The 15,520-nt window shown below is 57.0% G+C and overlaps 1 protein-coding gene across 1 annotated transcript; it reads right to left on the bottom strand.

Annotated features, from left to right (window-relative positions):
- Window positions 1–171: 171 nt before the first annotated feature.
- Window positions 172–15,495, bottom strand: MAP3K11 (mitogen-activated protein kinase kinase kinase 11). Its single transcript, XM_045556015.1, is given in 11 exon segments — window positions 172–1,043; window positions 1,651–2,025; window positions 7,129–7,220; window positions 7,306–7,441; window positions 8,020–8,133; window positions 8,641–8,884; window positions 8,980–9,155; window positions 9,263–9,411; window positions 9,578–9,758; window positions 14,199–14,865; window positions 14,867–15,495. Coding segments are annotated over 11 exon segments (2,544 nt in total). The 5' UTR covers window positions 14,939–15,495; the 3' UTR covers window positions 172–705.
- Window positions 15,496–15,520: the final 25 nt, after the last annotated feature.

The raw sequence follows: 15,520 nt of genomic DNA, 5'->3' as shown, positions 1-15,520 counted from the left end.
AAATGCTTGACCAAGGTCGATGGACTTGGTCCCAGAAGGGTGCAGTGCAAGGTAACCTGGCCTAGGCCCAGGCCAACTGCCCAATGTACAGGAGGCAGGGGGCATGAGGATACCAGGGTCACGTGTTAAGTTTGGTTTCCTGGTTACCTCCAAGAAAGATGACAGGCTGTATTTGGGGAGACAGCTTACGAGTTTATTTGGCTTCATTGGATCCCAAGGCTAAGGCCCCAACCCTGGCTGGGGCAGCAGGAAGGCACCTGGAGAGCCCTGGCCCCAGGTGACCTCCAGAACAGGGGGGGGTCCAGGCACTAAGCCCTGGGGCAGGGGCCACAGTAGCAGGACTTGGTCAAAAGTGCTGGTGATAGCTGAGGCCAGCCCCTCTTCCCTGCACCTCCCCTCCTCCCTGCACCACCCCTGGGGGCAATTCCCTGAGACAGGCTCTGGTCCTCCCAACCAGCTGGGTACAGTGTTGGGCCCCAGTGGGGGGCAGGTAAGTCAGGGGGACCTACAGGTTGCAGGTGTGGGGGGTGCAGGCCCCCCATCCAGTGTGAAGGCTTCCTGTGCAGTGTAGTGTTCCTGGCCCCCAAAGGGGGGTGGAGTCCCTGGGGGAAACCTAGGCAGCTACAGAGGCTGGCCTAGCTCCCATTCCAGTGTATGCTGTGGCTCCTCTAGGTAGCTGGAGTGTGGGGCAGTGGCCTGGCCCACTCAAGGCCCTGCCTCTGGCACCCATGGAGCCTGGGCACCCATGTCTTTGGTCTGCGCCCTGCAGTCCTGGGGGCCCCCCCGGAAGGGGTTGGCAGGTGGGGAGTCCCAAAAGGGGTCCGAGTCTGGGAACAAGGTCCAGGGTGCCCGGCGGGGCGCAGGCTGTGGTGAGGGCAGGGGTGAAGGCCGTGGCCCAGCTGACACGAAGCTCCATGGGTCGATGCGGCTGCGAAGGGGTGAGGGCCGAGGTCGGCTGATGAGGCCCAGGGGCGGTGAGCGTGGGGTGCCTGGGGTGCCGGGAGCAGAGCGTGATGTCCCTGGTGGGGGTGAGACAGTGCCTCCTGTGAGAGTATGGGAAGGGTACAGGGTCAGGTAGCCACGAACTTCTAGGTGTCCCCAGAAGGCACTGCCCTCCTCGGGGCCTCAGTTTCCCCATCTGCACAGTAAGCTACTTGACTCAGCCTCCTTGGCCCTTCATGACCTGTGTGGTGCATGTGTTTATTCCGTAGCGGTTAAGAGCGCGGCCTGTGGAGAACAACTGCCTAGACCTGGCTGTGCCTTAAATTTCCTCATCTAAAAAATAGGTATCGGAAGAGCGCTTAGTTGGCAGGTGGTTATGATAATTACACGAGGCTATCTCTTTAAAGCGCCACAGTGCCTGGCACAGTGAGCAGCCAATGGGCATCTGCTACCAACAGTGTATTATTATTATTTCTTTTATTACTTTCCTTATTTCACAACTGGCCTAAAACAGCCCCACCTGGTTCCTGACCACCAGCTGAACTTGGAACTCAGCTCCCTACAAGCTCAAGGCCTGCAGAGTCAGGGGTCCAGCAGATGGCTGTGGCCCCAGCCTTGCCGCCCTGCATGTGCCCCCCAACCATTTCCCCCTCCTCTGGCGGCCCCCATCTTGCATCTGGGCAACAAGCCAGTCTCCGGGCCACTCACCGCGCATCTCCTCTTCGCGCCGGGGGCTCTTGGCTGACCGCTGGCCGGCAGGAACACCCAGGTCCAGCAGAAGGGGCGCAGGGGTGGGTGGGGTGTCAGGCGTCTTAGAAGAGAGGCGCATGAGCGGGGAAGGGGGCAGCTCCGCGGGGCACGGCGTGGGCACTGGTGTGGGAGGCATTGGCGGGGGCTCCCCACGCTCGCGGCTTGGGCCCCCTGGCGGCTGCAGGTCGCGGCCCAGGCCCAGCGAGGCGAGCAGGGCGGTGCCGCGCAACAGTGCGCGCTCGATCAGCCTGGGCGTCCCGGAGCTGCCGCCGCGCTCTGCTGGGCTGGGCCGCCTTGGCTCCTCGGGCTCAGGGCTCGGCCGCGGGGGGTTACCTGCGGCCAGAGATGGCACAGGTGAGGCTGCGTCTTCTGGGTAGGGGCTCTGGGGACCCCTCAGTGGCCTTGGAACACCGACTAAGTTCTACTCCCCACCAGCATCTGCCCTGGCTGCCCTGGTCCCCAGCCCAGCTCCTCCCTGTCCACTTGGGCCTCCCCCATCACACACCCACACTGCGGCCTTTCACAAGATGGGGGCTGAAGGGAGGGCAGTGCAGGCCAAGGAACCAGCAGGAGCAAAGCCTGGGAGGCAGCCAGGGGGCCCTGGAACCCACAGATGGCAACATAGGGGCCGAAGAGGAGGCAGGCTGAGGCCAGATCACAATGGGCCTCAATGGTCTCAATGGTCAGCTAGGGGAAAAGTCCAGGCCCAGGAGCAGGGCTGACCCCACTGACTGGGATCAGCACCCTGTGTTCTGTGCCCACCCCCTTCCTGGCTTGGCAGCCCTGGCCCTTCTGCCCACCATCCCCTACTCCAGCTGTAGCTTGCAGGAAGCACGCAAGTGAACTCCAATGGCCCCGAGGGCACACATCATTGTCCTTATTCCAGAAATGAGGAAACTGAGGCTCAGAGGGACAGTGCCTTGCACAGGGTCACAGCTGGTTTATAGACTACGTGTTTGTGCCAGGCCTGAGCTGATGTAGGGGTGTTATGTTGTCTGATCCCCATGCCTTCTCTGAGGCATTCCAGGCTCAGAGAAGTTAAGGGCTCACATAAAGCTGCACAGCCAGGGAGGGACGAAGCTGGCCTCATCCAGGCAGGGGCAGCAAAGCCTTTGCTCTCCACCACTTCCCGACCAAACTCCACCCTAGGTTTCGAGATTTCGGTGTCCTACCTTCCAGGCTAGGGTTGGCCTGACTGCATGTTAGACCACCTGGGGTGGGGTTGGAGATTCTGTCATTAAGGAGGAGGTGGGGGGTGTCTAGGATTGCCTCCTATAAGCCCCAATTTTGTTAGATCCCTCCTTGGCTCCAGAACCTGCCATGGCTCTCCACTGTCACTAGAAAACAGTCTGGCCTCCTTGGCAGGGCTTTCAACGTCCTCCCTGGCCTTGCTGTTTCTGCCTTTCCCTCCTCCTCGGGCCAGGAAGGGAGTGGGCCTGCCTGGAGCAGAGCATTGGGGTGGGTGTCAGGAGGAAGACATGCAAGGCTGGGAAAAGTGAGCTTCTCCTATGAACCAGGACATGGCTCAGAGTCCCCTTTGTCAGCCACAATCCTTACTCAGACTCTCTGCTTCTTACCTTGTCTCATGTCCACCCTTGGGCACTGCCACTCAAGGGCGAAGGGAATCCTTCTAAAATGCAAACAGGCTAAGGGCAGGTCTGTACTTAAAACCTACCTATCATTTTCAGGCCCTTCCTGAACTGGCTTCTGCCTACTTTTCCAGCTTTATTGACTTATTCATTCAAGAACCGTGTGCCAAGGATGCAGGCCTGGCCCACGACCACTGCCTTAGGCCTGACACTCGCTGGCTCTCAAGTCTTCTCTGAGGCCAGGTGCGGTGGCTCACCCCTGTAATCCTAGCACTCTGGGAGGCCGAGGCAGGTGGATTGTTTGAGCTCGGGAGTTCGAGACCAGCCTGAGCAAGAGCAAGACCTCATCTCTACGATGGACAGCTAAAACTATATGGAAAAAAATTAGCCGGGCATGGTGGCACATGCCTGTAGTCCCAGCTACTCGGGAGGCTGAGGCAGGAGGATCGCTTGAGCCCAGGAGTTTGAGGTTGCTGTGAGCTAGGCTGACGCCACGGCACTCACTCTAGCCCTGGCAACAGAGTGAGACTCTGTCTCAACAAAAAAAAAAAAAAGTCTTCTCTGAGTTCAGCCAGGTTTCCTCCTCCTCAGGTCTGGTGAGCCCCGTATCTGTGCAGGCACCACTCCCTCTGCCCAGCTCACCTTTCCTATCTCAGCTTTCAGTGATTTCTTATCACCATCCAGACCCAGCTGAGACATCATCTCCTCCGGGAAACCTTCCCAGAATCCCCCAAAACTGTCCAGTTATTGCTCAGGTTGTGTCTTACACAGTCTCTACTGTACTTGTTTATTTACTAGTCTGCCTCTACCACCAGACTAGGATATGCCCGAACCCAGGGCAGTGTTGATCACTAACATGCTGTTGCCTGGCTTGTAAAATGCATCAATTCCTATTTGATGGAAGAATACACTCATATAATCCTTGCACTAACAACAAGGTGATTGTTATTAGCCCCATTTCACAGGTGAAGAAACTGATCATTTACAGTGAGTTGAAACAGAAGAGATGAAAGCATGCTTAAAATAAGCAAGAGAGGGCCAGGTGCAGTGGCTCATGCCTGTAATCCTAGCACTTTGGGAGGCTGAAGAGTTCAAGACCAGCCTGAGCAAGAGTGAGACCTCCATCTCTACAAAAAATAGAAGAGTTAGCTGGGTGTAGTGGTGCTCGTCTGTAGTTGCTGTAGCCCAGCTACTCATGGAGGCTGAGGCAGGAGGATCACTTAAGCCCAGGAGTTTGAGGTTGTAGTGAGCTATGATGATGCCATTGCACTCCAGCCTGGGTGACAGAGCAAGACCCTGTCTCAAAAAAACAAACAAACAAAAAACCCACACACAAAAACTCCCCCAGAACAACAAGAAAAAAACCAACCAAACAAAAATAAATAAATAAAATAAGCAAGAGAGGGCCAGGTGCGGTGGCTCACGACTGTAATCTCAGCACTTTGGGAGACCAGTGTGGGAAGATCACTTGAGGCTAGTTCAAGACTAGCTGAGGCAACATAGCGAGACCCTGTCTTTACAAAAAATAAAATAATCAGCTGGGCATGGTGCTGTGCGCCTGTACTTCCAGCTACTTGGGAGGCTGAGGCAAGAGCATCCTTTGAACCCAGGAGTTTGAGACTGCAGTGAGCTATGATTGCACCACTACACTCCAGCCTGGGTGGAGTGATAGAGTGAGACCCTGTCTCTAAAAAAATAAATAAAAATAAAACAAAAAATAAAATAAAATAACCAAGAGAAATGAGACAAAGGAAGAGAAGATAGAGTCTAGCACACAAGATGAGAGTGAACAGAAGTTCCTGCAGTCAATGGCTTGAGAAACTGAGGTTCCCAGAGGTAAGTGACTTGTCCAAGGTAATTCAGCTAGAATTTGAATTTGCCTCCATGCTTCCTGGCAGAAAGAGTTGGCAACCCTGTTTAGGAGAAAGCAGCATGGCCATTCTTGACCCAGAGGTAAAGGTGAAATTGCTTCCATGGGCCCTCATGGAGAGGACATGGCCATGTGGTAGTTAGTGGCTCCAGGGCAACAAGCTTCAAAGGGTGGTCCCTGTCAGTGCAGGCTGAATGCGCCCCGACAATGTGCAACTCACTGCAACCAGTTCCCTAGGGGCTAGGACACCCAGCAGGGGACAAGCTGGGTGGATGGGAGATGTGGCTCCCTGATGGTGTGGCTTATGCCTGGGACAATCTCACAGGGTCTGGGACCTCTGTGAGGTCCTATTCTTTGATTCTCAGCCAGGCTTCTGACTGTGGGTGGTTGCAAGGTCAAGGTCATGTATTCTCATGGACCCAGATGGTGGCTAGAGTGTGGGCTTAGGCTCACCCAGCAACTGGGCTAGGGCAAGTGATGTCTTTTCAGGTAAAGGGACACACTTGAGAAGGATAAGGGTCAGACCCTGTGTCTCTGCCCCTCGGAGCTCAGGGAGGGCAAGGCCAAAGGGCTCTGCAGAACATGGTTGGGGCTGCTTTGACCTACACACCTGGGTTGACAGGACCTCAAGTTCTCCATTGACCCTTCTGGCCTGGTGCATTCTAGAGTGGGTAAATCCAAGAAGCCCCCTTGGTCTTCCAATTCTCAGTTTAGTCCCTGCAGCACAGCCAGTGTGGGTAATACAACTGCTGGAGGAGAAGACTGGGGGGCACCGGGGATCCAGGGCCCTACCTCTGGAGTCAGATCTAGGTTCAAATCTCTGCTCTGCTGGGTGCCTTCCATCAAACCTTGTAACCTCTCTGTGCCTCAGTTTCCTCCACTGTAAAACTTGCTTATAATAATACCCACCTCACAGAATTGTCTGGTACATAGAAGAGACCCAATAAACCTTACTTGGTGTTATTACTATCGGATATAGCTCAGGTGATGGTGGATGTGATTGGCTGGGTGGGGTGGGAGGAGTCTAAATTGTTTGCTGAACAGGACTCTGGTCTGAGAGCAGCTAAGCAGATCTTGCATGCTGGCTGTGAGCAGCAGGGAGGCCTGGGGGCTCCAAAAATGGTCCCTGGCTTGGCACAGGGACCCCCAAATAAGGGAGGGCATAACCTTCTAACCCCTGCCAAGGGTGAGCAGTGTTGCACTGAACCCTCATCCCTCTGATGCCTGAGCCCTGCTCTTGGCCCGACCCTCCAGCCTCCTGAACAGCTTGTATGTAAGAAATCCTTTCTTTAGGTGAAAGCTTCCAAGGAAGGTCACTATGAGCATGGGAGCTGAAGTCTTTCTCTGGGTTCAAATCCTTAGCTGGGGGTCTTAGGTAAGTTATTTCACATCTCAGAGTCTCAGTTTCCTTATCTCTAAAATGAGAATAATAACAGCACCTCCCTCACAGGGTTGATGCTTGGATGGAATGTCTGGCACGCAGAAGCCCTGAACTGCCCTAGGTGTGGTGAGAATGGGCCCAGGATCCTTGCCTGCTCAGCTGTCTTGCTCTCTTCTCCACCTGCAGGCTCCCCAGAAGGGGTCTGAGAAGCACACTGTAGCACTTGTCTGGCTCCACCCCACATGGGCGGTTTCCTTCCCCTCTCTGGGGACTTCCTTTCCTTCGGGTACCAAATGGGGGGGTACCATTCTGTCTTCCTTTTCTCCCAAGGGCCTGCTGAGGGCATTGGGGCTACCACAGGGGCAGGACAGAACCCTCTTGCAGGCTGGGTCTGAACAGGGGGACTAGGCTCTGGGCCCCCAGGTCAGGCCTGGGTTCTAGGACTGGCCCTGTCCTGTCTCAGCCTCAGTCTCCCGGTCTCCAGACTGAGAACAATCAGGGCAGGATTCCTGCTCTGCCTGTTGTCTTCTCATGGCCTCCCCCAAGATGTGCACAGAAGGAGCTCCCCGCTGCTAGTGGGAGGCAAGGCCACTCACCATTGAGTGTTGGGGGTGTGGAAGGAGATCCTAAGGGGGAGGAGTCATTTGAATCCAGGTACCACGTGGCTTCGTCCATGCGGGATGTTCTCCTGGTGAAGGGAGGGTGAAGAAGGGACACTTCATGAATCTCAAGACTGGGGGAAAGCAGACAATGGTAGGGTGGGGGACACTCACCTCCCATTCTGGGCTTCCCCAGGCCTGGGGGAACTGGGACCCCAGGCCCAGCAAGCTCGCCGCTCTCCATTGCTTGAGTCCTCCAGCCGTCGGGGGGACTGGCGGCCCCACTGCTGGCCTGGTTCTGCTGGCTCCACTATGGGGGGGAAACCAATGGAATCTCAGTTGACCCTTGTCCTCTACCCATCATGAGAGTCAAACTTCAGGGGCAACTCTTAGAAGACAGGGAGCAGACTGGGCTGCATACTATTCCCAGTGTGGGCTTTGGGCAAGATAGATGGGTCCTGGGGCCAGCAGTGGGGTGGGGCATCTCATCTAGTCCTTCAGCTGACGTTTGCTGCTTAGTAGTACAGACATTGACACTAACTGCCTGGGTTTAGATTCTGGCTCTGCCACTTACTAGATGTGGAGCAAGTTACCTTTTTCACTTTGCTCATCTATAAAACTTAGACGATAATAATGACAACTACTTAAAAGAATTATTGCAAGGAATTAAATTAATATATAGTGTCATACAATTATCTGACTAAAAAAATAAGTAAAATAAATATTGTTTGGGGAACTCAGAGGTAACAGTCTAGACAGATAGGGTAGGGAGCCTGGGGAGGAGGAAGAAGGGGAGGAGACACTTGGTGGGATTCACCTCCAAGGATGAGGTTTGACAGGATAATAGGGGTGGTGGGGGAGGTGTGGTGGGGAGGCGAGGTTTCTTACACTGGATGGCCCGGAACCGCGGGAAGGTGGGCGAATCCCCAGCCCCGACCTCGAAGACGTTTCTTCTCCTGTCAAGGCCGGGGGAGGCCTGCACGGTGATGCGGTGCTTGAAGTCTGGGGTTTGGGTGGGGGAAGGCAGGGTGTAGGTTTGTGGTGAAGAAGAGCCAGAACCCCAACCTGCAGGGGGCCTCGCCGGCTCCCAGACCACGCAGGCAGTGGCACGGTGGCTGTGTGACTGGGGGCCAACCTCACTGCCTTCCTGGGCCCCAGGCTCTGAATAAGGAAAGCCAATGGGCTAAACTCCACCTCCTGCAGAAGCGCAGCAGAGTCTGCGATTCTGCCGTGCCAGCCCCGCCCTCCCTCTCAGGCCTTCCCAGAACTTTCATGAGCCCCGCCCCTTCCCGGGCGCAGCCACTCCCAGACGGACATGCAAATATTTCCGCCAGAACTCGCCCACAGACCGAAAAAAACACTCCTGGTCCCACCCCTTCTAGCCTTCAGCTCGCGGTCCCACCCACCAACACCCTAAGCCAATCCCAATGCGGTCAGCTCCCAAGCCTGACCCCACCCCTCCGCCCACGCAGCCAATGGCGGGGCGGTGTCCCGAGGCCCGCCCCTTACCCAGGGGCATGCTGATGCGCTCGCCGCCGTCGCGCGCCCTGAGCTTGCTGCGCTTAAAAGTGCCGCGGCGGCGCCGCACGTGAGGCCGCTCGCGGTCCACCTGCTGCAGCAGCAGTGTCAGCTCGCGCTCGAACACCTCTAGCTCCCACTGGGCCAACAGGTGCTCGCGCCGCCGCAGCTGCTCCGCCTGTGACCGCTGCTCGCGCGCAGCGCGCGTCAGCTCCTCCTCGCGGCTCAGTAGTTCCTGCGTCCGGGACAATGAAGGCGGTGGAGTCAGCCTGGCACCGACTCCGGCGCCCGCCCCAACTCTTCCAACCTTGGCCCTTCGCCTACTCGAACCTTTTCCTTGGCCCGCAGCTCGTCGAAGAGGCCTTGGATCTCGCGTTTCCAGCCTTCCTGCATGGAATGGAAGGAGTCCCGCGGCATTTCCCGAAGGACCTGCGCCTCTAGCGCCTCCAACTGCTGCAGGATGGAGGCGAAGTCGGGCCTGCGGTGGGGGTCCTGCGCCCAGCACTCTAGGTGCAGGGCGTGGAGGGGGGACAGAGTAAGAAGGGGGTCTGTGGGTGGATGCGTCCTGGGCCAGGGAGCTCTGCCCCTCACCCGCCCCGTCCTGTCCTCTTACCTGCCATCAGCTGTGCGAAGGGCTCGGGACAGGTAGATGGGATGGGCAGTGTGAGTTTATTAACTGCCACGCCATAGGCCACAGCAAGGCAGTCAATGCCACGGTAGGGCACTTCCCCAGTCAGCAGTTCCCATAGCAGCACCCCAAAGCTGTGGGTGAGACAAAGGGTCTGTGTCTCCTCCTGTGCCCATTTACTGCCACTTCACCCCAAAGCAACCAGGAACTAAATGGTCTGCCCAGCCCTAGACTTAGGCAGCCATCTCTGCCCTCTGTAGCCCCATAGCAGACCCTGTCCACCCCCCACCAGGGTCGCACCTCCAGACATCACTGCCCTTAGAGAAAGTGGAGGCCTTGATAACTTCAGGGGCCATCCAGGCATAGGTGCCTGCAGCGCTCATTTGTGTGGTTTTGTGCCACTCTCGGGCCAGGCCAAAGTCAGTGATCTTCAGGGTCTTGTGCTCCATGTCGTCACCCTCAATGGGCTGCAGCAGCAGAACTAGGGAAGAAGAGGGGCAGGATTATGGATGCTCCAGGATCAGGTGGTAGAGACAGGGAAAGAGCTGGAAGCAAACTCATCTGACCGACATCCTGGCTAGGCACAGAGGTGAATGGGTCTAGATCCTGCCCTAGAGAGCACACAGCTGGGGGCAGAGTGGAATCAGACAAGAATGACAACACTGAGATACATTTTCTGAGGGTCTACTGCAGACCAAACATTTTACACTGGGCCCTAGCACTCAAACAACTCCATGAGGTTGATAATAGTATTCCCATTTTACAGATGAGGAAACTGTAGGGAAATGACTTGGCTGAGATCACGTAGCAAATAATGCAGAGATTCCAACGTAGTCTGTGTGGCTCCAAAGGCAGCATTCTAACTTTTTGTTTTAGAGACAGGGCTCCCTCTGTCACCCAGGCTACAGTGCAATAGTGCAATCCTAACTAACTCCTGGGCTCAAGCAATCCTCCTGCCTCAGCCTCTGGAGTAGCTGGGACTACAGGCACATGCCACCATGCCTGGCTAATTTTTTCTAACTTTTCCCTAATACTACACTGAATAAAAACTGGCAATGTGGCAGGCTCTCAGCATTTATGGCTTTAATTTCCAGAGAAATCCATGAGTGTTTTGTCATTTTGTTGAGGCAGGAGTGTGAATCAGAACCCATATGGAGGTGGGGAGCAGGAGGGAAGCCCTTGGTGAGAAAAGAAGCCCAGCAGGTACCACAGGCCCCCGGTGCCCATATCACATTGTGGCTAGTGCAGCCACTTCCAAGGGAAAGACTCCAAAAGACACCTAGTGATGAAGCTGGAAGGGAAGAGAAAGGGTTGGGTTGAAGAAAGTGACGGTGCTTGGCCACAAAAGAGGAGCTTGGGGCAGATATAGGAGTGGTGGTCAGAGTTGGCAGGGGCTCATGGCTTTGACCCCAAATGGGGCCATCATACTCTGTACAGGGAGGAGAAGCAGCAACTTGCAAATCTCTCACCAGGATAAAAATGGCTAGAGTGAGAGAAGTTTTAGAGGAACAGAAAAAGGACAAAGTCATAGAATCACCAAGGTATGAAGGGCCCCTCTATTTTCTGATTACAGTCAATTGCATTGTACAGGAGATGTGATATCCAAGTGAACTATGTTTCTGGACATGTGTCAGGCACATCCCTCAGCTCTCCTACCCAGGTGACAGGGCTGTAATGGGGGCAGCACAGGGTACTGGGGGTGGGGCAGAGGGAAGTGCACTGACACAGCCTGGTGAGTCAGGGAAGACTTGTTAGAGGAGGTGGCAGAACCAGGGTACTCACACTCAATTTTCAGAGCCTAAAGCCACAACCCCCAATCCCATTGCTGGCCAAGCCCTCTGGGCCTGGTGGAGGCATCAGGCACTGCTGCCCAGCCCCTCCCTGCTGCCCTTGGCTCTGTTTCTGTGATGCACCCCCAACTCCCAGGCATTTCAGTGCTGGTGCTTCTCAGAGCCCAGCCTCTCCTCAACTTCTGCCTGCCCCCCAAGGCTGTCCCAGCCTCTTTGAGGTGCCAGCTTCCCCCTCCCCACTGGCATCTTCCACATTTGGAACTCCAGGTCAGACAGAAGTCCATTTAGCTGCCCATCAGCAGCTGCACCTGAGATACGTATGCCCTCAGTGACCACCTTTACCATCCCACCGTGCCCAGCAAATTTTCCTGCAGTATCTCCTAATTCAGAGAATGGTCTTGAAATCCACCCGCTCCTCTGAGCCAGATGGGGCTGAGTCCTGAACAGTCTGTAAAGCTAAGGATGTTAACAAAACTCACCTCAGAGAGCTGCTACAAGTATTAAACAGATCACGCTTTTAAAGCCTTCACTCTGGGGCTGCCATCTCACAAGGATGGTCTAAATGCCAGCTGTCCTGAAGATTCTACTGCTCACATCTCTTGAGTCCTCTCTCTCCTTTGCATCCTCTGTCACTCCTAACTTCCAGCTTCACACCAGCCTCCAGGCTGGCTGCTGGAGGCTCAGACCTGACCATTAGTAAGCCCCAAAGAAGCTCATTCCAAAGAGGAACCGCAACAGGCAGGCAGATGGGCGGAGTGGGAACAGGCACCTCCCCTGGTGCCAGGGTCCACCTCTCCTCTTGAAGACCAACTCTTGCTGCTTCCTGGCCAGTATCTAGCCATTTGTGGGACCCCACAGACTGGCAAAACACTGTCTTTACCAGAATCTCAGGCTGGGTGGCCATTGTCTCCGTTTTCAGTTGGGGAATATGAGGCCCAGACAGGGGCAGCAACTTACTCAAAGTTTTAGGACTTCTTTTTACTTGTGCCCTTTCTGCTACCTCCCCGCCCCCAACTCTAACACCTGCTAAGCCTCAGCCTCACCTCCGCATCCCCTGCTTTTTCTCCATGCTGCCTTGCTGCCTGCCTGTGCCCTGAATTTGTCTCATCCTGGGTTGCTGTTCTGGTGCCTGATGTAGACCTCGGGCATGGGAGGTCAGGGGCTGTGCAGAAGGGGCTAGAGATCCCAAGGCTAGGGCCCACCTCTTAGCACCGCCTTAGGGCTCCCTGGCCTCTGAAAGAGACCTGACCACCAGCCCCTCCCTGGACTGGCCTCTGTGGGGCTCGGGAGTGGCCTGGGCAGCCCACACCTCTTCCGCTTCCCTCCCATGGTCCCTACTTCTCCTTTCTGGGAGGCCTGGGCCAGGTCTCCAAATAGGGAGGGGGGTCTTTTGGGGTAGAACTGGGGGAGGTCAGGCCCAGGCCAGCCTGGCTGGTCAGTCCTGTGACTCGTGGGCCTGGAGAATTCCCCCTCCTCTCCCTGCCAGGCTTCCTCACAAGGCCCCCATTGTCCAGGAAAATCACGCCATTGTTTCCTGCCTATGCCCCCCCCAGCTCAGGGACTCCCCCCACCCCAATCCCGCAGACAGCAACTTGGGCCTAGGACTGGGGTCTGCAAGGTTGGATGCCAAGCTCAGAGAGGCTGAGGGCACCTTGCCTGCCCTTCACCACCACCACCCAGACTCTGAGAGGGAAGCAGGGGCAACCCCTCCACCCCCCAGCTCTTTCCTCCCCTGCAGGCAGCTGGGCTAGGGAGGGAGCAGGGGCTGGAGCAGGGGCAGGAAGCCGGCTCAGGGGCAGCAGGAAACGCAGGAAGCGGTGGGGAGGGTGGGGAGCAGGGGCCTGGGCTATTGTTCCATTTTTTCTGGAAAGAAAACGGAGGAAAAACAGAAGATGGGAGTCCCCACCCCCTGGGCCTTCGGGGAATCCCCCCAGGCTGGGTCAGGGAGTAGGGGTCCCTAGATGGCCAGGTCCATGGGTGAGGCTGAGAAGTAGGAACTGTCCCCTTCTATGGGTGAGAAGAGTGGGTGGGGTGGCTGGCAGGCCTCCTCTGCCCCTCCAGCCCTGGCAAGGAACTTGGATATCACTGGGTCCTGGCACTCTGTTCCCTGCAGCCCCTTGTCAGCTCAGGCGAAAAGGCTCACAATATCCACGCTGACCCCCCTCTAAGAACTTTTCATGCCTCTCTAGTGACCTCACTGAGCCTGGCCCCCTCCTGCATTTCCAGTGCTGTCCAGCCTGCACCCAGGGCTCCAGCAGGGCGTGGGCCCTAGTGTCCCCCTGCTGTGCTGGGTCCTGGCTCCCTGGCTTGCTCTCTAAATGCCTGCAGCAGGAAGCCCTCTGAACCCGTCACTTGCTTGTCTTGGGCCAGTAACGTGCAGTATGTATGGGCCTGAAATGGCTGGAGATGGAGTCTCCCTTAGCCCAGCATGCCCACTGCAAGTGGTGGTTCCAGGCAAGGTCCTCTTGTGATCCAGCCCTCTAATGTCCTCATCCATGGGTGAGAACCCATTGTGTATAGGGCAGCCTATGCTGGAGCTTGCTTAGCCCATTCAGCCATTTCACTCTCCTTTTTACAAAGTCTGAAATTGAGACTCTGAGTTGAAATAACCAGCTAGAGGTCATGCAGTCAGGGAGAAGTGGGGCCAGAAATTCCAGCCCTGGCCCTAGCCTTGACCACCAAGGGGGTGCTTTCCCCTCTGAGATATCTGCTCTGGAAGAGCTGCCCACCATGAAGGCAGGGGAGGGCAGAGCACCAACACAACTGTGAACTTCAGGGGACAGGAAGACAAGGAGCACCAGCATCCAGGGGACTTCTTTGAGGTGGTAGCCATGGTTGGGCAGGATGCTTATGGCCCACCTGAGAGATTCCAATTACTTAACTTGCCCAAGCTGCAGCTGCAGGCTGGGGTCAAGGTATTCTTCTGAGGCTGGGACAGGAGGATTCTGTTTACTGCCTGGGACTTCTGCTTTGGGGCCAGTGTGAGCCCATGGGCACCCCTGGTCAACTGGGGGCTCCCCTAGGATAGGAGCTCCTGCCTCCAATAGATCCCTAGCTAGGCTCAGCTGAGGGTTAGGAGCAGGTGTGTGCCTGGGCCATGTCACACCCCCAGCCATGCCCCCCAAACTCACTGTTGTTGGACTTGAGGTCTCGGTGGATGACGGGCACCAGGGCCTCGCAGTGCAGGTAGTGCATCCCACGGGCAATCTGCACGGCCCAGTTGACCAGTACATGGGGCGGCACACGTCGCCCAGCCAGAGCACGACTCAGGGGCCCACCAGCTGCATACTCCATCACCAGGCACAGGTTGGGTTCCTCCAGGCACACGGCCTTGAGGGCAATGATGTTGGGGTGTGCCAGCATGGCAAAAAGCCGGGCCTCCTGGCGAACACTCTCAGCTGTCACACTGATGTCCTCATCGGGGTCCTGGCGAGCTGCCTTCACGGCCACCAGCTCGCCTCGCCAGCTGCCACGGTAGACCTTGCCAAAGCCACCAATGCCGATCACCTCCTCCAGCCGCAGCTCCTGGAAGCTGGCCACCTCGCAGGGGGGCGGGCCGCCACCCCGAGACACATAGTTGGATGGAAAGATGCCCACCTGGCCACCCACCTGGCCCGCCCACCATCCCTCATCTCCTGAGATGGCTGCATCCCGGGACAGCACCTCCACACGGTCACCCTTCCTCAGGGCCAGCTCGTCCTGTCCACTGGGCTCGTAGTCAAACAGGGCTGTCCACACTGGGTTGGCATAAGCTGCTGCCTTTGGAGACCCCTCCGGCCGGCCTCCACCACCACCCCCCGCCGCCCCCACTGCCACTGCCATTCCATGACCCCAGCGGACTCTTGAGGAAGAGGTTCTTCAAGGGTTCCATGGCCAGGAGCCAGCGTTGGGATGTGTGGAGGACCTCCTCTGGGTGCCCGTGGTCCCCACCCCTGCTGGCTGCCGAGGCCCTAGTCCCGGAACCTGGGCATCCAGGCCCTGGCCCTCAGCCCCAGACCCACGCCTCTCTGGGGAGCCAGGAGTGCCGCCTCCCGGCCCCCCGCATCTCGGGCTTCTGGAGGAGGGCACCCAGGGCAGTGTGGTCAGGCTGGGGGGGTGGGGCCCCGGGGCCGCCGGTGCCTCACCATGGCTGGCTTGGAGGGGTCCGAGGTTCCCTCGGTCCCGGAGCAGTCCTGGGAGCCTGGCTCGAGCACCCGCCAAGTATAAGGTGGGGCCTGCCAGGGGCAGCGCCGGGATTCCGGTTGGGTCTTTTTGCGCAGAGGGTGGAGGGAGCGTTCCCAGTTGGACCGAGGCTGCCTCTTCCTGGCCCCAGCTCTTTTGGCCCCGACGGCTCCGACCCCGTTCCCTTCTTCCTCCTCCCTTTGTACTTTGGCCCCGGGGGCGGGAGGCAGAGGTGGAGGGTGGAGTTTCACTTTTTTCCGCTCTTCTCCCTCCTGCAGGAAACAGCATCAGA

Source organism: Lemur catta, chromosome 7, assembly GCF_020740605.2.
Source record: "Lemur catta isolate mLemCat1 chromosome 7, mLemCat1.pri, whole genome shotgun sequence".
In the NCBI taxonomy this organism is placed as follows: domain Eukaryota; kingdom Metazoa; phylum Chordata; class Mammalia; order Primates; family Lemuridae; genus Lemur; species Lemur catta.
Note: the sequence above shows the minus strand (reverse complement) of the source record. Positions and strands in the feature narration are given on the sequence as shown.